This window comes from Taudactylus pleione, unplaced genomic scaffold, assembly GCF_031769625.1.
Source record: "Taudactylus pleione unplaced genomic scaffold, aTauple2 ptg000251l, whole genome shotgun sequence".
In the NCBI taxonomy this organism is placed as follows: Eukaryota; Metazoa; Chordata; class Amphibia; order Anura; family Myobatrachidae; genus Taudactylus; species Taudactylus pleione.
The window spans coordinates 6,922,381-6,942,940 of record NW_028284653.1 but is presented as its reverse complement, the minus strand read 5'-3'; the positions used below and the strand labels follow the sequence as shown (position 1 = coordinate 6,942,940).

Here is a 20,560-nt window from a genome sequence, read left to right as displayed (position 1 = left end):
CAAAACATGTTAAATGTGGTTAAAATTAATTCTCTACCTAAAATTTTGTTCTTAGTACAAACTCTCCCAATCCATATTCCCCCAATATGGTTCTCAGAAATTCAATGTCTCATCCGCAGGTTTGTTTGGGGCTGTCCCACACCGCATTTTAAACATGATATTCTTTTTAGAAGCAAATACCAAGGTGGTCTACAGCTCCCCCACATCAGCAGTTACTATCACACTATAATTCTAAATCGAGTACTTGTTGACCCGGGCGAAGGGTTCCAAACAATGGATTGCAATAGAAGAGAGTGGCTTAGCCCATGCTATAGAAATCATACCATGGATTCCCAACCTTTCTACAGTAAATCACCCTATAATTTCCCCTTCCCTACGTTGCTGGATGAAATGAAGACAGCTCCCTCACATCTCATCTAAGGTTTCCCCTCTCACAGCCTCTCTCTTCAACTCTGATTTCCCCCTGGGCCTCCATTACCCCCTTCTTTAAAACATGGTTAGCAGCGGGACTCTTTCGGTTAGGTCAGGTGGTGTGTTAGTCTGGGGTGCGCCCATTTACTGAGCTCCAATCATCCTGGGATCTTCCCCATGCAGACTTTTGGAAATATCTCCAAATTCAACACTTCATTTCCTCTTTGTGTAAACTCTCAGATCTCTCTAGAGCTCCCGCCGTATGCTTAACCACTCAGACGCCCTCCCACACTATTTCCACGTTATATTCTTTAATTGTTGAAAATAATTTTAATTCTCTTCCACCTTTCACAAATGCGTGGTAAAAAATCTCCACGATAAGGTTCCTGATATTGGCTGGGAAATTGTTATCCATAATACCTTTACCAGCTCATCTACACTTGAGACTCTTTACAAGGTTATCTCCCGTTGGTACAGACACCCTGTACATTTAAATAAAATGTACCCGGGAGTTCCAAAGGATTGCTGGAAATGTAACTCAGCCCCAGGTAGTCTTCTCCATATTTTGTGGGACTGTCCCTCCCTCGTCCCTTTTTGGAAGAACGTTTTCAAATGCTCTGAGTATTCTTGGAGAAGTTCCTAAAGATCCAGGGATTTGGCTTTAAAACATCACATCTACATCACCAACCTCCTATAAACAATCCATATTAAGACACCTAAATAATGCAGCTAAAGCTGTCATACCAGTTCTATGGAAGTCAACCTCCCCTCCCTCCATTAAAGATTGGTTCAGGACGATAGACTACTACATGGATATGGAAAATATCATATCCTTTTCTAGAAGTAAACCTACCAATTTCACAGTCATTTGGCTGTCATGGTTGGAGTTCAAAGAAACTCCATTGTATGCTAGCCATATGGGGTTAACTGACTCTTCTGCCACCCCTGCGCCTTAGCCCCCTCATTCCCCGAAAGATGAATACAATCAGACTCTGTTGACTTATCCTTCTTTGATATTTAGCATTGTACCTTTCTCCATTTATTTTCCTTCCAAACTCCCATCTGGCAAATTCCCCCCTTCCCTGATTCCTTCATAATATATATATATATATATATACAGTCAGGTCCATAAATATTGGGACATTGACCAAATTTTCATATTTTGGCCTCTATTCACCACCACAATGAAATGAAATGAAACAACCAAGATGTGCTATAACTGCAGACTTTCAGATTTAATTTGAGGGTAATTACATCCAAATCAGGTGAATGGTGTAGGAATTACAACGGTGTCTATATGTGCCTCCCACTTTTTAAAGGGGCCAAAAGTAATGGGACAAACTAAACAATCCTAAATCTAACTTTCACTTTTTAATACTTTGTTGCAAATCCTTTGCAGGCAATTACAGCCTGAAGTCTGGAATGCATAGACATCACCAGACGCTGGGTTTCATTCCTGGTGATGCTCTGCCAGGCCTCTACTGTAAATCTCTTCAGTTCCTGCTTGTTCTTGGGGCATTTTCCCTTCAGTTTTGTCTTCATCAAGTGAAATGCATGCTCATTTGGATTCAGGTTAGGGGATTGACTTGGCCATTGCATAACATTCCACTTTTTAGCCTTAAAAAACTCTGTGGTTGCTTTTGCAGTATGCTTCGGGTCATTGTCCATGTGCACTGTGAAGCGCCGTCCAATGAGTTCTGAAGCAATTGACTGAATATGAGCAAATAATATTGCCCGAAACACTTCAGAATTCATTCTGCTGCTTTCGTCAGCAGTCACATCATCAATAAATACAAGGGAACCAGTTCCATTGTCAGCCATACATGCCCACGCCATGACACTACCACCACCATGCTTCACTGATGAGGTGGTATGTTTTGGATCATGAGCAGTTCCTCTCCTCCATATGCTTCTCTTCCCATCACTCTGGTACAAGTTGATCTTTGTCTCATCTGTCCATAGGATGTTGTTCCAGAACTGTAATGGCTTTTTTAGATGTTGTTTGGCAAACTCTAATCTGGTCTACCTGTTTTTGTGGCTCACCAATGATTTACATCTTGTGGTGAACCCTCTATATTAACTCTTGTGAAGTCTTCTCTTGATTGTTGACTTTGACACATATACACCTACCTCCTGGAGAGTGTTCTTGATTTGGCCAACTGTTGTGAAGGGGTTTTTCTTCACCAGGGAAATAATTCTTCTGTCATCCACCACAGTTGTTTTCCGTGATCTTACGGGGCTTTTGGTGTTGCTGAGCTCTCCGATGCGTTCTTTCTTTTTAAGAATGTTCCAAACAGTTGATTTGGCCACACCTAATGTTTTTGCTATCTCTGATGGGTTTGTTTTGATTTTTCAGCCTAATGATGGTTTGCTTCACTGATAGTGACAGCTCTTTGGATCTCATATTGAGAGTTGACAGCAACTGATTCCAAATGCAAATGTCACACCTAGAATCAACTCCAGACCTTTTACCTGCTTAATTGATAATGAAATAACAAGGGAATAGCCCACACCTGTCCATGAAATAGCTTTTGAGTTGATAGTCCCTTTACTTTTGGCCCCTTAAAAAGTGGGAGGCACATATAGAAACCGTTGTAATTCCTACACCTTTCACCTGATTTGGATGTAATTACCCTCAAATTAAATCTGAAAGTCTGCAGTTAAAGCACATCTTCTTTGTTCCATTTCAAAGCCATTGTGGTGGTGAATAGAGCCCAAAATATGAAAATTATATCAATGTCCCAATATTTATGGACCTGACTATATATATATATATATATATATATATATATATATACACACACACACACACACACACACACACACACAAACACACACACCAATGCTCCAAATTCAGCACTCCTGCTGTTTTATGCTTAGCACCTGGGAGCCTCAGTAAATATAATACACAGTTTCTATAGGTAGTACACTCTGGTACAAACCCACTTGGCACTCCAGGATTTTTCAAAAGAAGTTTAATATCATGGTGATCGACGTTTCTGGGCTGGCAGAGCCCTGTCCTCAAGATAATAACCGTGAAAAGTGTACATAAAAGAAGCTTACCTTATATCCCCTGTTCCTAGGTGTGTCAGTGACGGAGCCGGCGGTAAATACATGGGCTAATCAAATAGATCCTATAAATATTTCCACATGCCCACTACAAATACTGAATACTTATAAAGCGCCCCAATAGATTTTTCATTGAACCCCCTGGGCTGCAAGGTGTCCAGTCAGATGATCCAATTCGCTTCCAACTTCAATAAGTCCTTACTTGTGTCTCCTACTCGCGGTCTTGGCCGTATTTGATCGATGATCATATATCTAAGTGATGTCACTGGTTGGTCTATTTCTTTTCCAGCCAGTGTCATTCGAATTGCTGACCTGTGCAAAAGCCATGCGTTCCTTAAATTTTCACGTAGTCATTCCAACGTAATATTTGCCACATGGGCGGATGATAATGTATACTACGTCCTTAGAGGAACAATTCAATACCTGTCATATGTTGTATTTCTTTCCGCTATGGGGATTCTTGAAATGGTCCCCTTTAAGTAAATATCCGCAAGTTACACAGTTGGGGCAGCGGTAGCAACCTGGCTTTTTAGTTGATGAGAACATAGATGGTTTTTGCCCATAATCAGTGATATCCGTGCGTACCAGATAGTCCCGTAGGTTTTTCCCCCGTTTGTAGCAGGCCATTGGTCTAAGCTCTCAAAAATTGGGTAAGTCCTGGTCTGATGCCACTTTTGGCAAAAGTGCCTTAGTGGCATGTGGTATCACTGGGCTAGCGGTAGAGTACCTGGTAGTCCATACCAAAGTATTGATTTTTTTTTCTCATCTTTTTTCTGATTTGATATGTTCAATAGGCTATGTCTATCAAAGGATAGCACTTTGGTCTTTCGTTTGATCAGATGTTTCTTTTCATATACTCTTTGATGGAATGTATCAATAACTTTATCCAGGACCCAGGAAGATCCTGAGTGTTGCTAGTAATCCTTGGTTTAGGGTGATGACTGTTCACTTCCAAAAGTGTGTTCCTGTCCGTTTCTTTGTAGTAACTTGAAGTACAAAGTTCCCCTTGCATATAGAAACTTGGAAATCAAGTAAGTTGATTTTTTCTTTTCCACTTTGGAATGTGAACTTGATGGGAGTATCTTTTTCATTGATCTCATGCATCATACTGCTAAAAAGTTCTATGCCCCCATCCCACAGCAGGAAACAGTTATCAATATAGCGTGCATAATAAATGATATGTTTACTGGTGCAGGGATTCGAAAGGAAAAATTCTGGTTCGTATTTGAACATATATAGGTTCGCATACGCAGGGGCCACATTTGACCCCTATATCGCAGCCCGTACGTTGCAGGTAATAAGCCGCATCGTATAGAAAATAATTACGTGTCAAAGTTAGACGTAAAAGTTGCATGTATAAATGGACATCAAAACCTAGTGGTTTGTCTAAATTGGTAAGGAACGTATACATGGCTTGTAGTCCATCTTCATGAGGTATAGATGTGTATAGACTACACATGTCCATTGTACATATGATGACTTCCTGACTCAGGTTATGGAAATGTCCAAGACTGTTGAGGGATGCAGTTGTATCTTGAAGATACGTTGATTGGACAGTAACATGTGGTTGTATTAACCTGTCCAGCAACCTGGAAAAGAAATAGACCAACCAGTGGCCAGGTATTTTAAGGAAATGAAGCACACTTTGACATCACTTCGATATATGATCATCGATCAAATACGGCCAGGACCGCGAGGAGGAGACACAAGTAAGGACTTATTGAAGTTGGAAGCGAATTGGATCATCCGACTATACACCTTGCAGCCCAGGGGGCTCAATAAAAAAATAAATTGGAGCGCTTTATAAGTATTCAGTATTTATAGTGGGCATGTGGACATATTTATAGGATCTATTTGATTAGCCCATGTATTTACTAACTTTCTTCTAGCACATGCCTCCATTTTCTTAGTGTATGCATTTGCCAGAGTTCGTAGTCTTTTAATTTTGATACGTAGTTATTAGAGCAACTCTGCACTTTTTTTTGACTAGTGTCTTAGATCACTGTACCAGCAACCCACACATGTAGTGGGTTTTTATTTACATTTTTTCACTGGGTGTTTCTCGTTCACACAGAGCAGCGCCGGAGCAGAAGGCAGCGTCAGGTGTTGCTATGGCAACAGCCGAACGCCTGCAGCTGATGTCATCACTGGGCGTGCTCAGGGAGACGGACATGCACCACCGGCTCCATCACTGACACACCTAGGAACAGGGGATATAAGGTAAGCTTCGTTTATGTACACTTTTCACTGTTATTATCCCGAGGACAGGGCTCTGCGCAGCCCAGAAACGTTGATCACCATGATATTAAACTTCTTTTGAAAAATCCTGGAGTGCCAAGTGGGTTTGTACCAGAGTGTACTATAGGAACTGTATGTATATATATCTACACATACACCTTTTTTTCTTCAATAAAAATTAGATTGTATAAAAAAAAAGAATTTAAATTTTACTGAGGTGAGGTCCCTAGAATAAAAATGAAATTATAGTTGGGGAAGTTTAGTATTTTAATATCAGCAATGTAACACTTAGCAAACAACAGTGATTTAAATAAAAAATATATTAAGATCAAAAAAATGTAAAATGTACATAAAGCTATTAGGGGTCATATAATTTCAGCAGCTAGCACTGAAAACAAGAAGGAGAACCAGAGAATATCCAAACTAGTCAGATTTGTGAACTGACTACCAAACATCAAAGGTTCGCTAAAGGAACAACATATAGGGTACTGCTTGCTCTCAGGGGCCAATTTAACATCTAGGATAGTAAAAATGCTGCCTTGGTTGAAACAGAATGATAAAACAAAGCGGAAACACACAGCCAGCCAATGGTCTTAAGGCAAAATGGACACTTTTGTGAAAGGCAAAACAAATGATTCAATGTGCAAAAAAATATGCTAAAATCTACAATCTCCCCTCTTAGTCTGAGCAATAATTCAGCTTGTGACCTAAGCACACGAACATCCAACATGGCATCTTCAATATAAATATGCCCCTGAGGATGTTCCCCAAGCTATTACCTTAAAAAAACTTGACTGCCCATGGGCCAGGTGGGCTTTCAGTGATCTACTATGAGATTCCAAAGACATATCACCAGTGGTAATTTACCACTAAGTTAGTGGACCTATTAATGCTATCCTACAGCAAACCACATAAGAAGGACCTACCACCAGGTCAGAGACAGTTGTAATCCCCAAATCTGAAAGTATTCACAGTAACTGAGGCTGCCATCCTATCAGGGCCGGTTCTATAAATACGCATGGTACGCGGCCGAGTAGGGCGCGACATAGTGAAGGGCGCCACGGCCGCGACCATGCTGACTTATTATTACTTAATTAAATACAGCCAGCAGCTGAGGCAGACCGGGGGCAGACACTGTCATTGTGACACAGCTGCACCGCAGTTGTAATGGGCGACTGTCCGATTGCTTGTATTGGGACAACGTGACGTCATGTAGCGAAGAACGCAGGCACATTGTGCTAACGGCTAGGGCAGGAGCGCGGTGGTGGAGAGTGGTACGGCCGCGTTTGGAAATGAGAGTGTGGCGGATAAGATGCGTGCGCAGCTGCCTGACGGCTGGGGGGCGTGCTGGTCCATGTAGGTGCTGGGCATGCAGAGGATTTCCAGCTGAAGCTCGGACAAGCTATAGTGGGGACCATACACCTCCCTGGGGCAAGCGGTTGCTGCTGAGTCCACCTGAGGTAAGGGGGTTTTGTGAATGGGAACGAGCTGGTATGGTTCCGTAGAAAGCGGGGAGAGGAGGTATGCTTCCATTACAGGAGGAGGGCACATTTGGCACGCTTTGTGTGTTTGTAGGGGGAGTGCAGTCACACTGTACCTGTTTGTGTGTGTAAGTGGTGGTGGTGGGTGCTGTCACATTGTTCCTGTGTGTAAGGGGGTATGCTGTCACACTGTGTGTGTGTTTAGGGGTATGCTATCACACTTTTGTATGTGTGTAGTGGGTGTGCTGCCACACTTTGTGTGTTTATTTTAGGGAGTGCTGGCACATTTTGTGTATGTAAGGGGGGTTCTGTCACATTATGTGTGTTTTAGGGAGAGCTGTCACACTTTGTGTATGTAAGGGAGGGGGTGCTGTCACAATTTGTGTGTTTTAGGGAGAGCTGTCACACTTTGTGTATGTAAAGGCGGGGGTGCTGTCACAGTTTGTGTATAGGGGTGGGGGTATGCATTACTTGTATATTTCGATCTTAATTTATGTAACTTTAAACAAAAGTGGAACATTTCCATATTGTTCATGACATGTTTTTTGTTTTTTTATATTATATAAAACTAAAGATTCACCTTGTGTATTGTCACATTATTATCCAGAACCTGGGGCACCTTTATCCACTACTCACATCTTTTGTAGCTATGTGTCACAGAGCTGAATGTAGTGCCAGACCCTACATCATTTTTCCTCACCTCTTGGCTCATTTACATGACGTTACATTTTCTAATTTTATCAGCTGTACCTGTCTGCCACTCATAATGCCTAAGGCTACATCTGGCCTTATTGGAAATCCTCTGAAAACGAAACCCATAAATCTATTTCTATTAAATATAGAACTAGATTATTACAAACTATACAATTATTATCAAGTGTGCCTGGAGTCTGGGACCAATATTTAATCTAAATTTAAAAAACACAATTATCATAAATATAAGGGGTGCCAAAATCTATATTCGCTTACCAAAAAATGTAGGCTTGGGCCAGCCCTGCATCCTATATCTTTATTAAACATCTATCTCTCTGCTAATAGAATGATTAGTGTGATCCCTTCGCTTTTCAGGCCAGACTAGGTGGGGTTTAACACTGGTCAACAAGCACTAAATAGCAATAATTTTTAAATCCTAAAAATAAACATCACAAAGTGTATTTATCGATCAATAAGACTTCTATAAATGAGCCATTAATCACCTTTACATTACTGGCGTCCCTGCTTTATATCTGATCATCTACATCTTACATTATTAATGTTTCCTTACTTAATACAGACTAACGATTTCAAGGTGACTTTAAATGTTTTCTCTTTTTTTTGATACTCTATGTAGTTCCAAAGAATACATTTTCTGAAAGCTTTGTACTCTATTGTATATTTTATGAAAAGCAACAGTATTTTGACAAGTGTATATTTTTACTATAACTTACATGTGTCTGTTTATGAGACTGTGATGGTTGTCAATCAAGAGGGTTAGTCTGAAAACTGTACCACTGGCACCCAAAGAGGCTGTTAGACTTCTCTTCCTAGACCAGTGCACCAAATTACTTCTAGATACTCTATATTAATAGTAACATACAAAAATGCAAACCTAGAATGACAGAATGACCAGGTTACCAATTTGTTCCTGAACCATTCACATACTTCAGCTAGCAGGTTATATAGTTAGGAGACTCCCTTAGAATGGGATCGGTATGAAATACCTCCGGGCGCATCAAATCCCAATGCCGGAAGACTGGCAGTGAAGATCCTGACAGGTAATTATTTAAACTATTACTAACCTAACCCCACCCCCCTAACCCTAACCCTTCCCTTAGGGGTGCCTAACCCTAACCTCCCCCCCAAGTGGCTAACCCCCCCTGTAAGTGCCTAAACCTAACCCCTCCTTCCCGGCAGCCTAAACTTAAGTCTCCCAGCGGGGTGCCTGACCCTAACCAACCCTAAGTCCCCCCCAGGAGTCCCTACCCTAACCCGCCCCGCGCGGCTGTCCGTGCCCCTGGCTTACCTTCGATTGATATGCCGGGCATTGGGCTCCTGGCGTACGTAAAATGAAGGCGTCGGGATTTCACCGCCTGTCATTAGACCCCTGACGGGATTAGACAGTCAGGAAGCCGGCGGTCGCCATTTTGACAGTCTGCTTCCTGACTGCATCCCCTTAGAACCACCCACTAAACAAAAAAAAAAATATGTGTCTGACTGTATGCTGTAATTTAAGCCTGTTTCCAAATTGTTATGCTGCAAACACACGGTCAGATTTTGTTAAAGATATGAACGATAAAGATTGTAAAAATCGTTCATATCGTTGACAGGTTGGGCATGCATCAATCAACAATGCGCGTTCCTGTATGTCAGATAACGATATCTGACATTGACTGTGTTTGCAGACAGAATTGGACGATTTCATTAATTTTAATACTGTCAGAAATCATTCATGAATTAGTTAAAATCGTTATCGTTCAACGATAACGATAATCTGACCGTGTGTATGCACCATTAGTTTCATGATGGTAAGGATTAGTGGGTATTATAATATGTTCCTGTATGCAACATTGTATCTTCATAAAGTTGTTTAGCTACATTTATGTCTTGCAATTAGGGCAGTGGTTCCCAAACTGTGTGCTGTGGCACCCTAGTGGGTCACAGAAAAATTGCAGAGTTGCCACAGGTTGGTGGTCCAAGACCAAATTTAATTATTTATGGTCAATGTAAGTAGCAGCCACCAGCAATGGTTTTGCCTATCATAAAATATGTGTACAAATAGAAGTGTAACTCTGTCCATCACCATGTAATGTATCCCAAGGATGACAGCTCAAGTTACTTAACTTAATAATTCTTTTCAGAATTTCTCAAGAAACTTGTGGCCTAGGGATGCCGTAAAACAAAATGCTGAAACTATAGGGTGTAGTGATTCAAACAAGTTTGGAAACCACTGAAATTTGTTAAATATTTAAAAAATTATTTTGGAGAAAAAAATAAGGGAGTACAAATACATATGTTCACCACATATGACATCTTACCTTTTGAATACATTGATATAGTCTGTAAAGTGAATTAACCACTGCAACATTTCTTCGTTGTCCTTCTGTGAGAGGCCCAATCACCTGACTTGCATCACCTTGAGTGCTCAGCTAAGAAAACAAAAAAAGTTTAGCAATCAAGAACTCAAAAGGTCTAAAGAAATTCAATAGCTCACAATCATCCATATATCAGTTGTGTTTACTGTTTTATTAATAAGATCCATCAACGTATTCACATTTTATAAATACACCACAAACAAGGATAAAAACAATAGAACTATGACGCTTTTTATAATAAGTAATGGCATATTTCTGAAAACAGGTCTGAGTTTTAGGTTGTATTCAGGGGTGGCCAACCCTGGTCCTCAAAGGCGAATGCTGGCCATACACTAGCGCGATTTTGGGCTGATTGTCCGATTTTCGATGCGTCGTACGATGAATCGTGTCGAAATTGTGTAGCATTTAGGTAGTATACGATCCGATGCACGCTCCCGCCGCTCTTAAAACGTGTCATATGATCAGATGTGCAGCCCATCATATCTATCGTAATCATATGCAGATCGTGTGTGTTAAAAACCACAAAATCATGCCGTCGGGACAGCCCTCAAGGGAAAACGTACGATGAATTGCATCGTACGAGTGTATGGCCAGCATAACAGTTCATGTTTTCCAGGCCACTTGTGGATTTGAAAGCACCACCAGATATTTGACAATGTGACAGTTAGTAATGACTACACCTATGCACCAGCTAGGTGGTTTGGAAAACTTGAACTGCTAGTAGCTCACGAGGAGCGGGTTGGCTACCCCTGGGCCACACCTAATAAAATATATTAAAATAATAGTGGCATCAGTAGCATAGAAGAAGCGTAATCCATAAGAAATATTTATTTCAAAACAAGTCTACTGTATGGGGGTTATTAATTTCTGGGCGTGTATGAGATATTGGTGAGATTTACGGAACAGTAACAGTGAAGATTTTCCTGCCTACCTCTATGGGATGTGAAAGAAAATCTGGAATGTTGCTGCCAGAGTTGTCGGGGAAACTGTCTGACAGCAACTTGAGGCAATTACTAACAACTGAATTGCCTGCTGTTAATAAAGTCATCCTGTTGCAGAAGTAGGCCTATTTAATATAATATAATAACTTATCCATCAGCAAAAAGGTTACAGTGTAGGGCTGAGGCAGCACTGAAATGAGAGTTTAACAACAATGTACCTTGTAAGGGTAAATGAAAATGCAACAAACCATAATAGGCTAATAACAGTTATATATTCGTTGTTATACTATAAAAGTGTTAAACAATTTCAGCCAAAAGCACAGCTGAACACGGACCTTACGGTATTTAAAGCATGTAATTCAGCTACAGTTAAAGTAAATCTTTATGGTGATCGAAACAGTTAAAAAAGGATGTGGGAAAAATATGCAAATACTCTGATGAAATATATTATGTTTCATAGTGTCTCTCAGGACACTAATACTTTTCTATGTAGCCAATTAGGCAGCTTTACTTAAGACTTTGCTACTTGTTTAATCCTCTTTAGCAATGTCAAAGATGCACAATATCCTTGCCAATAAAGTAAAAATCCAGTGAATACAATTTTAGTCATGGTAGACTGTTTCGCATAACAAATACATTTCTCTGTCTCAACAAATGTTATCGATACAAGCCAATGTGCCACAACTGTGAAAGCCACTAATCATTAAATATGAAGACAAACGTCTCAGGACGTTTGTCTTCATATTTAATGATTAGTATATACATATATACAATAGTGAACTTAGGGCCTGATTCAGAGCCGCTCGTAAGCGGCCGCTCGCTCACTCCGAGCGATGTTTGCCCAACTGCTCATGTGTACGGATCGTTATACGCATGCGCGAACCAGTCAGTGCGGTCGAAATTCATGTGCTCGCAAAATAGCGAATGCCTGATAATATGAGTGACAGAATGAGGCGTATGTGGGTAGTAACAGGGGAAGGTGCTTGAAAACGGGGAGTGGAGATCCGAGCGCAGGCGCGCTTAAAGGTCAAAATGGGCGTTTTATGGATGTGCATAATTAAAACAGCAGCGTCACTGACCACGTCACTGGGTTATTTTATAGCCAGAACTGCTCGCAAGATTGTGGTAGCAAAAACCAACCACAAGAATAGCGAGCAGTTCATACGCTGGTCGATGTACTCGATTAATCTAATAAATAGCGGACATGACGTAGGATGCGAGCGGCCAGGGGGCGTATTTTTAAAAAAACGACCGGAAGTTTTGTTCGCTCGCTCAGACATAGAGGCGTGAACAGACCGCAAAGAGCGAACGGTTCATTTGAATAGCCACCCCCTTTTCCTGAACGACCGTCCGCAAATTGCGTCCGGCTCTGAATCAGGCCCTTAATCTGACACATTTTATATCTACAGAACATATGGTAATTTTTCCACCCGCAGGCATAGATGGTGGACACCAATCTTAAGGTGCATATCCACTACGCGACCCAGGGAAGACAGTACGATTACGACATCGTAATAGTACCATCATTCCCCATCACATGCAGTGCCTACACTAAACGATTAGTCGTTCAGTGTAGGCACCCTCCATCATCCCCTAACATGGCCAATCAGTCGTTATCGGCAGATTGACCGGCATGTTTGGGCGATGATTGATGTCGGAAACGACCAGCGGGAGTGCGCATCGCTGGTCGTTTCCGACATTTTAGTGCCCGATTCATGGACGACTGAACACTAACAATGTCGTTACAGTTCAGTCGTCCATTAATGCGCCTTTAGTTTTTGTTGGTATTTTATTTCTTGTGTTGATGTTTTGTAGTGTGGCTTGACAGGAAAAATGTATGTCTGTTAATCAGCAGGAGTCAATGATGTCTTTGTGTACCTGTGCTAGCCTATCACTAGAAACACAGAACATAAAATAGGCAGAGGATAAACCACCAGAATACACACCCTTGGTTTTTATTCCCGACTGACATTAAGGCTTAGCAGACTGCCCTGTAAAAGAGGCCATCAGCTTGTTTACCCCAAACATTGTCCACTCAACAAGTCATTAGCTGGTGTTAGTTACTTCTGCTGCTAACAGATTCCTTGAGTGATAATTAAGAAGCTGTTCCATTATTGAAGTAGTATGTAAGCAGCTCTGAGTACTCCTGACACATTTTGGCCATATTATAGAGCCCACTGTCTGCAGATGAAAATATTAAAAATCTCCATTTAAATCAAGCTAGTAATATTTGATAAAAGTAGTATATTGTACTATACAAGAATTATAAGATTACACTGCTATTCTTAAGGACACGATACACATAACTATACAGTGAGACATTTAACTATACCATACTTGCCTACAGTTTAAATATAATTTCAGGGAGTTTGAGCACCATAAATGGTCCACATCATACAAAGCAGATGAACAGAGAACACATTTGCCCATATTAAATATGGACAGACAGTAATGCATAATTACACAATACAAAATTATACAAAATTATACAAAGGCCAGGCAACAACAAAATTAAATAGTATAAAGAGAAACCAATAGAATTGCAGATCCAGCTATTGACAAGACAGTGAATACCACTGATAAATAGCAACCGTGGAAGCAAACCAGTTCCCCCGGAACATGGGCTTGAGAAAAGGGCTTGTGAGACAAGAGTGCAAAGGCAGGAAGAAAAACACAAAGGAAAAGGGCCCTGCTCATGATAGCTTACATCCTAAAAGGCAAGGAGCAAACACAAATATGGTAGTAGCAAGCAGCGAGTGGAGATGGTAGCAATGGCAGAGGAGTTAAGAGGGCTATTAGGTTTTAATTAGGTAGGTTTTGATGGAACATTCCTAACTTTGGAGACAAGTGGCAAATCTACTAGGATGTGGGAATGTGTTCCACAGTTGGGGAGCAGATCAAGAAAATCCTGGAGGCAGAAGTGCAAAGCAGTAATCAGTGAAGAAGTGAGGTGACAGTCATTGTCAGAGTGGTTGGGGAGGAAGGGAGTATAGGTAGAAACTAGGGCCCTCATTCAGAGCCGTACGCTCTGAGCAGAGCGCACGCTCTGAGCAGAGCGCACACTCTGAATGAGGGCCGCCCTCCTAAAAAATGGAGCGTCCTCCTGGACGCTCGTATAGCTGTGGGTCACCACCCACAGCCTATACGAGCGTGCAGTTTGATGGCCGCGATGGTCTTGACCATCGCGACCATCGAAACTGCGAGCCGGAGCCTGCGGTTGAGGTTTTCAACTGCAAGCTCCGGAGTGATTTTGGCTCTATCAGAGCCAAAATCACTCCCACTGACATCACTAGTGATGTCAGTGGGCCAGCTTCTGACGGGAGGCGTTCCCGTGGGAACGCCCCCGTCAGGGAGGCACGCCCCCGGCTCGCCCACCAAAGGGGGCGTGCTGTCAATCAACATCGACAGCACGCCCCCTTTGATCAGACACAACGAGCGAAGGACTTTCCTTCGCTCGTCGCGTCTGGCGCATGCGCACGACGGAGCTCCCTCCGTCGTGCGCATGCTCAGTGCAGAACATCAACCCACTTGCAAACGGACAGCCGCTCGCGAGTGGGTCTGAATCAGGGCCTAGGTCTTTGTAATGCTGCATTCACAAGGGACGATTTTCCTGAACGATAACATTGAACGATATATCGTTAATTTTTAGGCAGTGAACGATCTACCAACGATGCGCATTCCCGCATGGACGATAAAGATATCTTTCATCGCCTATGCATGCAGGCCAACTTGGACGATATCGTCAATTTTCCCTGTTCAGAGATGTGGCAGGATGACTCACTGAAAGATATCTTTGAAAGATCTTTGAACGATCTATGAACGATATCTATGAACGAGATATCTTTCAAGTCGTTGGTGGTACAGATCATACCGTGTGTATGCACCTTAATTGTTCATACACACGGTCAGATTTGTTATCAGATATGGACAATAACGATTGTAAAAATTGTTCCATCGTTCATAACTTTGACATGTAGGGCATGCATCGACGAACGATGCGCGTTCCCGCATGTCAGATAACGATCTCTGACATCGACTGTATTTGCAGTCAGATTTCGCCAATTTCATTCATTTTAATACTGTCAGAAATCGTTCATCGTTGATTAAATCATTCAAATCATTGTACAATTGTTCATCAAATCTGACTATGTGTATTGCCCATAAAGCTGCATACACACGGTACGATCTGTACCACCAACGATTTGAAAAATATCTTTCAAAGATATCTTTCAGTGAGTCATCCTGCCACATCATTGAACAGGCAAAGTTGACGATATCGTGCAAGTTGGCCTGCAAGTATGGACGATCATAGATATCGTTATCGTTCATGCGGGAATGCGCCTCATTGGTCATTCAATGCATAAAAATGAACGATCTATTGTTGAACGATATCGTTAACGTTCATATCGTTCATAGATATCATACCGTGTGTACGCACCATAAGTCAGGATGAGGAAATTGTTCTTGATTCTGTAACGGAGCTAGTGTAACAATTGGCAGAGATGGTCAGCTGAGGTACAGCACTGAGAGAGGAAAATAAGACAGGCAGTGACGTGTAGAATACAGCCATAGCCAAAAGTTTTGAGAATGACACAAGTATTGGTTTTCACAAAGTTTGCTGCTTCAATGTTTTTAAACTTTTTGTCACTTGTTACTATGGTATACTGAAGTAAAATTACAAGTATTTTATAAGTGTCAAAGGCTTTTATTGACAATTACATTAAGTTTATGCAAAGGTAAATTTTTGCAGTGTTGACCCTTCATTTTCAAGACCTCTACAATTCACCCTGGCATGCTGTCAACTTCTGGGCCATATACTGACTGATGGCCGCCCATTCTTGCTTAATCAATGCTTGGAGTTTGTCAAAATTTGTGTTTTTTTGTTTGTCCACCCGCCTCTTGAGGATTGACCACATGTTCTCAATGGGATTAAGGTCTGGGGAGTTTACTGGGCATGGACCCAAAATTTCGATGTTTTGTTCCCCAAGCCACTTAGTTATCACTTTTGCCTTATGCAAGGTGCTCCATCATGCTGGAAAAGGCATTGTCCCTCACCAAACTGTTCTTGGGATGGTTGGGAGGAGTTGCTCTTGGAGGATGTTTTGGTACCATTCTTTATTCATGGCTTTGTTCTTAGGCAAAATTGTGAGTGAGCACACTCCCTTGGTTGAGAAGCAACTCCCACACATGAATGGTCTCAGGATGCTTTACTGCTGGCATGACACAGGACTGATGGTAACGCACACCTTTCCTTCTCCGGACAAGCATTTTTCCAGATGCCCTCAAACAATCTTAAAGGGGATTCATCAGAGAAAATAACTTTACCCCAGTCCTCAGCAGTCCAATCCCTGTACCTTATGAAGAAAATCAGTCTGTCCCTGATGTTTTTCCTGGATAGAAGTGGCTTCTTTGCTGCCCTTCTTGGCACCAGGCCATCCTCCAAAAGTCTGAACGGAAAAGTGGACACAGATGTGTCCAACTCATAATCAAGCCCTTAATGTGTTGCCAGGTAACATTCCCCACAAAAATTACTCCACCATCACCCTCAACCATTTGGACAAGACAAGATGTATCCATGTAGAAGACAGTGTGGGATTCCTGCACTCTGTATCAGTAGTCAGGGTGTGAAGATATGGGAGATTCTGTACCAGAACCATTTTTATAGAACAGAGGTGGTGAACCTTTTTTCTACCGAGGGCCATTTTGATATATATAATATAATTTGCGGGCCTGGTGGTATTGAGAGCAGTGGCATCACAGCCACCAGTGTCATAACTACATCCCTGTATAAGATGCCTACAGTACATGGACCGAAGAGGAAGCAACCCAAAAATTTGTTAAGTATGTAATTGGTCTTTTTTTTATTTTAAATAAAGGATTACCACCTTTATTGTTTATTATCATTTTATGCAATGGATTTTAATTAATTCTTACTATCTCCCTTATTATTAAGGGTATACGCTTATATACTCTGTGATCTTTTATGACTACATTTCTACAGTATATTTTTAATGAAGTGCTTTTACGGTTTTCCTTCTCCCTTAATATAAGAGTAATATATTTAGAATAAAGATTTCTGTTTGATTTACTTACGTTGTACAGACCACTTATTGAGGAACACTGTTGAGTGGCTATTTATTTGCATCTAAATATATATGGTTGTTCTTTGATGTAAGCGCCCATGCAATATCCATACCCAATTGGTTATATAAAAATCCCTTGGTTCTGTACGGGTGATAGATCCTCGGATATTGTTGGCTGCTTTCAGGTTTTTGGAGCACTCTATTTAGGTGCAAATCCCACCACTACCACCTTTGTTGTTTGTGAATTGTGGTTGTTTTAATATTTTCTTTACAGGTAGATTACAGGTGCCAGCAGCTTCTTAATGTCAGGTCAGGCTGGCAATTATTGTTCCAAAAGTGGCTGATTTGCTGTGACCTGTAGTCCTCCTGTAAAGAACAATATTATTAATTATTACTTTACTATTACCCATGTACCCAGAGCCCAGTGGGTGCATGGAAGAGTGGGAAGGGGGACTTCATTTTATTTTTGGTGTCTCCACTTTCGCGCAATTCTGGTCTTGGGCTGACCATGTTTGGGCTGTTGCCATTATGGTAGGGGGACCCAACGCTGTGTTTCTCCCTGCTATAGAGTCAGCCCCTATGGCTGATTACGCCTGGTGCTGGTTATTGGAGAATAGGTGAAACTCCACACCAGAGCTGCTTCAGGGAGAAATAGTAATAGTAGGAGGTAGCCAGGGCAAGATTTATATAATCTGACAATTCTGCGATTATGATGTTTTGCCTTGATTTGTCACCTGGATTTGGCTGGTGGAACCAAGGCATGCCTCGGTATGACTATGAACCCCCAAGTTCAGGTGTGTTCAGTTTTCAACACTGGGAATTTCCTGTTCTTAGCTCTGGAACCCCAGTGTGCACTTTTGCTGCTCTAGCCCATTCACTTTAAGGGTCGACATGCCTGCATTCAGAGATGGCTTTCTGCATATTACTATTGTAACGCAAGTTTATTTTAGTTGCGGTCAACTACCCATCAGTTTGAACGAGTTTAACCATTATTCTTTGACATCTCACTGGATGTTTTTGGATTTGCGCATCATTTTCTATACATTTTTTAAACTGTTGTGGTGTGAAAATCCCAGGACATTAGCAGTTTCTGAGATACCCAAACCAACTCTATTGGCACCAACAATTATTTCATGTTCAAGGTCACTTAGATCACATACCTTCCCCATTCTGGTGTTTTGTCTGAACAGCAGCTAAAAATCACGTTTGCGTGCATTTATAGAACTTTGCTACCATGTAATTGGCTATTTTAGCATGACAATGGGGGAGTTGTACTAAGCCTTGGAAAGTGATAACGTCCAGAGAGATAAAGTACCAACAAATCAGCTCTTAACTGTCATGTTACAGGCTGTGTTTGAAAAATGACAGGAGCTGATTGGTTGGTAGTTTATCTCTTTCCACGGCTTAGCACATCTCCCCCAATATCTCCATGCACAAAGTGAGGTTTGCAGAGTTTGGAGTGGATGAGGATATAAAGTTTTAGTTAGGCAAATCAAAACCATACATATGCCCACTTTATAGTCAAACAATAGATTACTGAATATTGTGTAGCACAGAAAGAATACAATATGGAGAATGGTGGGGAGGGGAAGGAAATGAGGGTAGCAAGAAATAAAACCAATGTTTGTGGTTATAGATGGGACTTGAAGGGTAAAACTGCCCAGGTCAAAATAACTTTAGAAGTGTGATGCCTAAGGTAAACCATGACAAGCAAAACAACCAATGTGACGACAATAGAGAGAAAAAAACAATTCCTTTATCTTGCATGCAGAAGGAGAAGAGGACAGAATGCTACAAATAATTACTACACATTTATTTCTTAATTCCAAACCATGGAAATTAAGATGTCTTACAAAGCGAGAACGGAGGATTATTGCTTGCAAGGAGCATCTTGTTTAAGAAATGATCTCATTCATCAAGTACAGTACCTGACACTAGAGTCTTGTAAGGATATTAAGGCTTCATGTAGTTAGAAGAGAAGAGATTTTTTAGACATGTAAACCGAGAATTGTATTGGATAAAGAAAAAACACAGGGGAAATCTGAGGTCCGATGATATCAGTCACTAGTCTTACTAGTTCCCTTGAGTCTTACTTTATGGACAAGATCATCATAAATGACTCACACTTAATGGTGCTTATACTGTATGTTTAAAAAACATGAACAGAAAGCAAAGTGGTATTTACAAGAAACAAAATGGTGGGTCTGAGATGGTCAAAGTATTACGATATACAACTATACATAACAATACTTACCACTGCCCTCTAGCCACCAATGATAACCAGATGCCCTAGTTCTCCAAACCAAATCAACAGAAGGTGCTTGTAATAATTATTTTCAAGCATTCAAAATAAATAAAAATAAAACACTAAAGCTGCATACACACACAACGATTTTATGAACCATTTTCTGTCAGATTATCTGTCATATTTTTTAAAGTGTAATGAACGATTTTTTGAACTACAAATGATTATTGTAACTTCCCTTAATGAAAATCGTTCAGTTGGTCAGTCAAAATAAACTACAAATGGGAACGCGCATGAACGATAATCGTTCATCGTTATAACTCAGAAACTGAACGTTTTTTTCAACGATTGAACAATAACAACGTCGTTATAGTTAAATCGTTCAAAAAATCGTTAAGTGTGTATGCACCTTAAGTAATACAGTCCAAACCCTGGTATGAGGATGACCAAAAAAGAGTAGGTTGCAAGTAATATGGTTAGTTGCTGGTGTCCCTCAATCTCTTGCCAATTTAATTTTGATTAAGAACACCCGTAAGGTCACCCAGGAGAATATAAATCAGGAAATGACTTACAAGTTGCTCCGACTTCACGCCATAAAGTTGAATGGTCTTCGCCACATTTTTGGAGACAGCACAGCAAAGATTTTGATCTACAGTCGCCACATTCATTTCACTGTAAATAAAAGAATGATAAATCAAATGTAAAATGTAACAAAGCCTGTCACTGTAATTACCAGGCAGAAGAACCAGGGCACCTTTGCCAGCAAACTACAGTACTTCCACAGAGATCCAAAACATACAGAGAAGAACTATAGTAAGGAGGTGCTGTAAGTGATGACTGGGCGTCTTCCATGCAGAGTTTCTACACACCAGTCTTAAATGCACACAACCAAGTATAGCACAATCACCAATGTAAACCTCTGCACTGCCTTGTGCATCCAAGTTCAGTGCTTACACTGTCGGCATTAGATCACAGCTGCAAAGTAGAAAATCAACTTCTTCACATTATTGTGCAACTGGTG

At 41.0% G+C, this 20,560-nt stretch overlaps 1 protein-coding gene across 3 annotated transcripts in view; it reads right to left on the bottom strand.

The window, feature by feature from the left end:
• The window catches only part of COG5 (component of oligomeric golgi complex 5), a 507,901-nt gene that overhangs the window by 171,609 nt on the left and 315,732 nt on the right, over positions 1-20,560 (bottom strand). For all 3 annotated transcript variants that reach the window (XM_088480203.1, XM_088480204.1, XM_088480202.1), the window contains exons 14-15: positions 20,112-20,211; positions 10,214-10,324 (exon numbers count right to left, since the gene is read on the bottom strand). In XM_088480203.1, the coding sequence (XP_088336329.1) occupies positions 10,214-10,324; positions 20,112-20,211 (211 nt within the window). The remainder of the gene's footprint in view (positions 1-10,213; positions 10,325-20,111; positions 20,212-20,560) is intronic.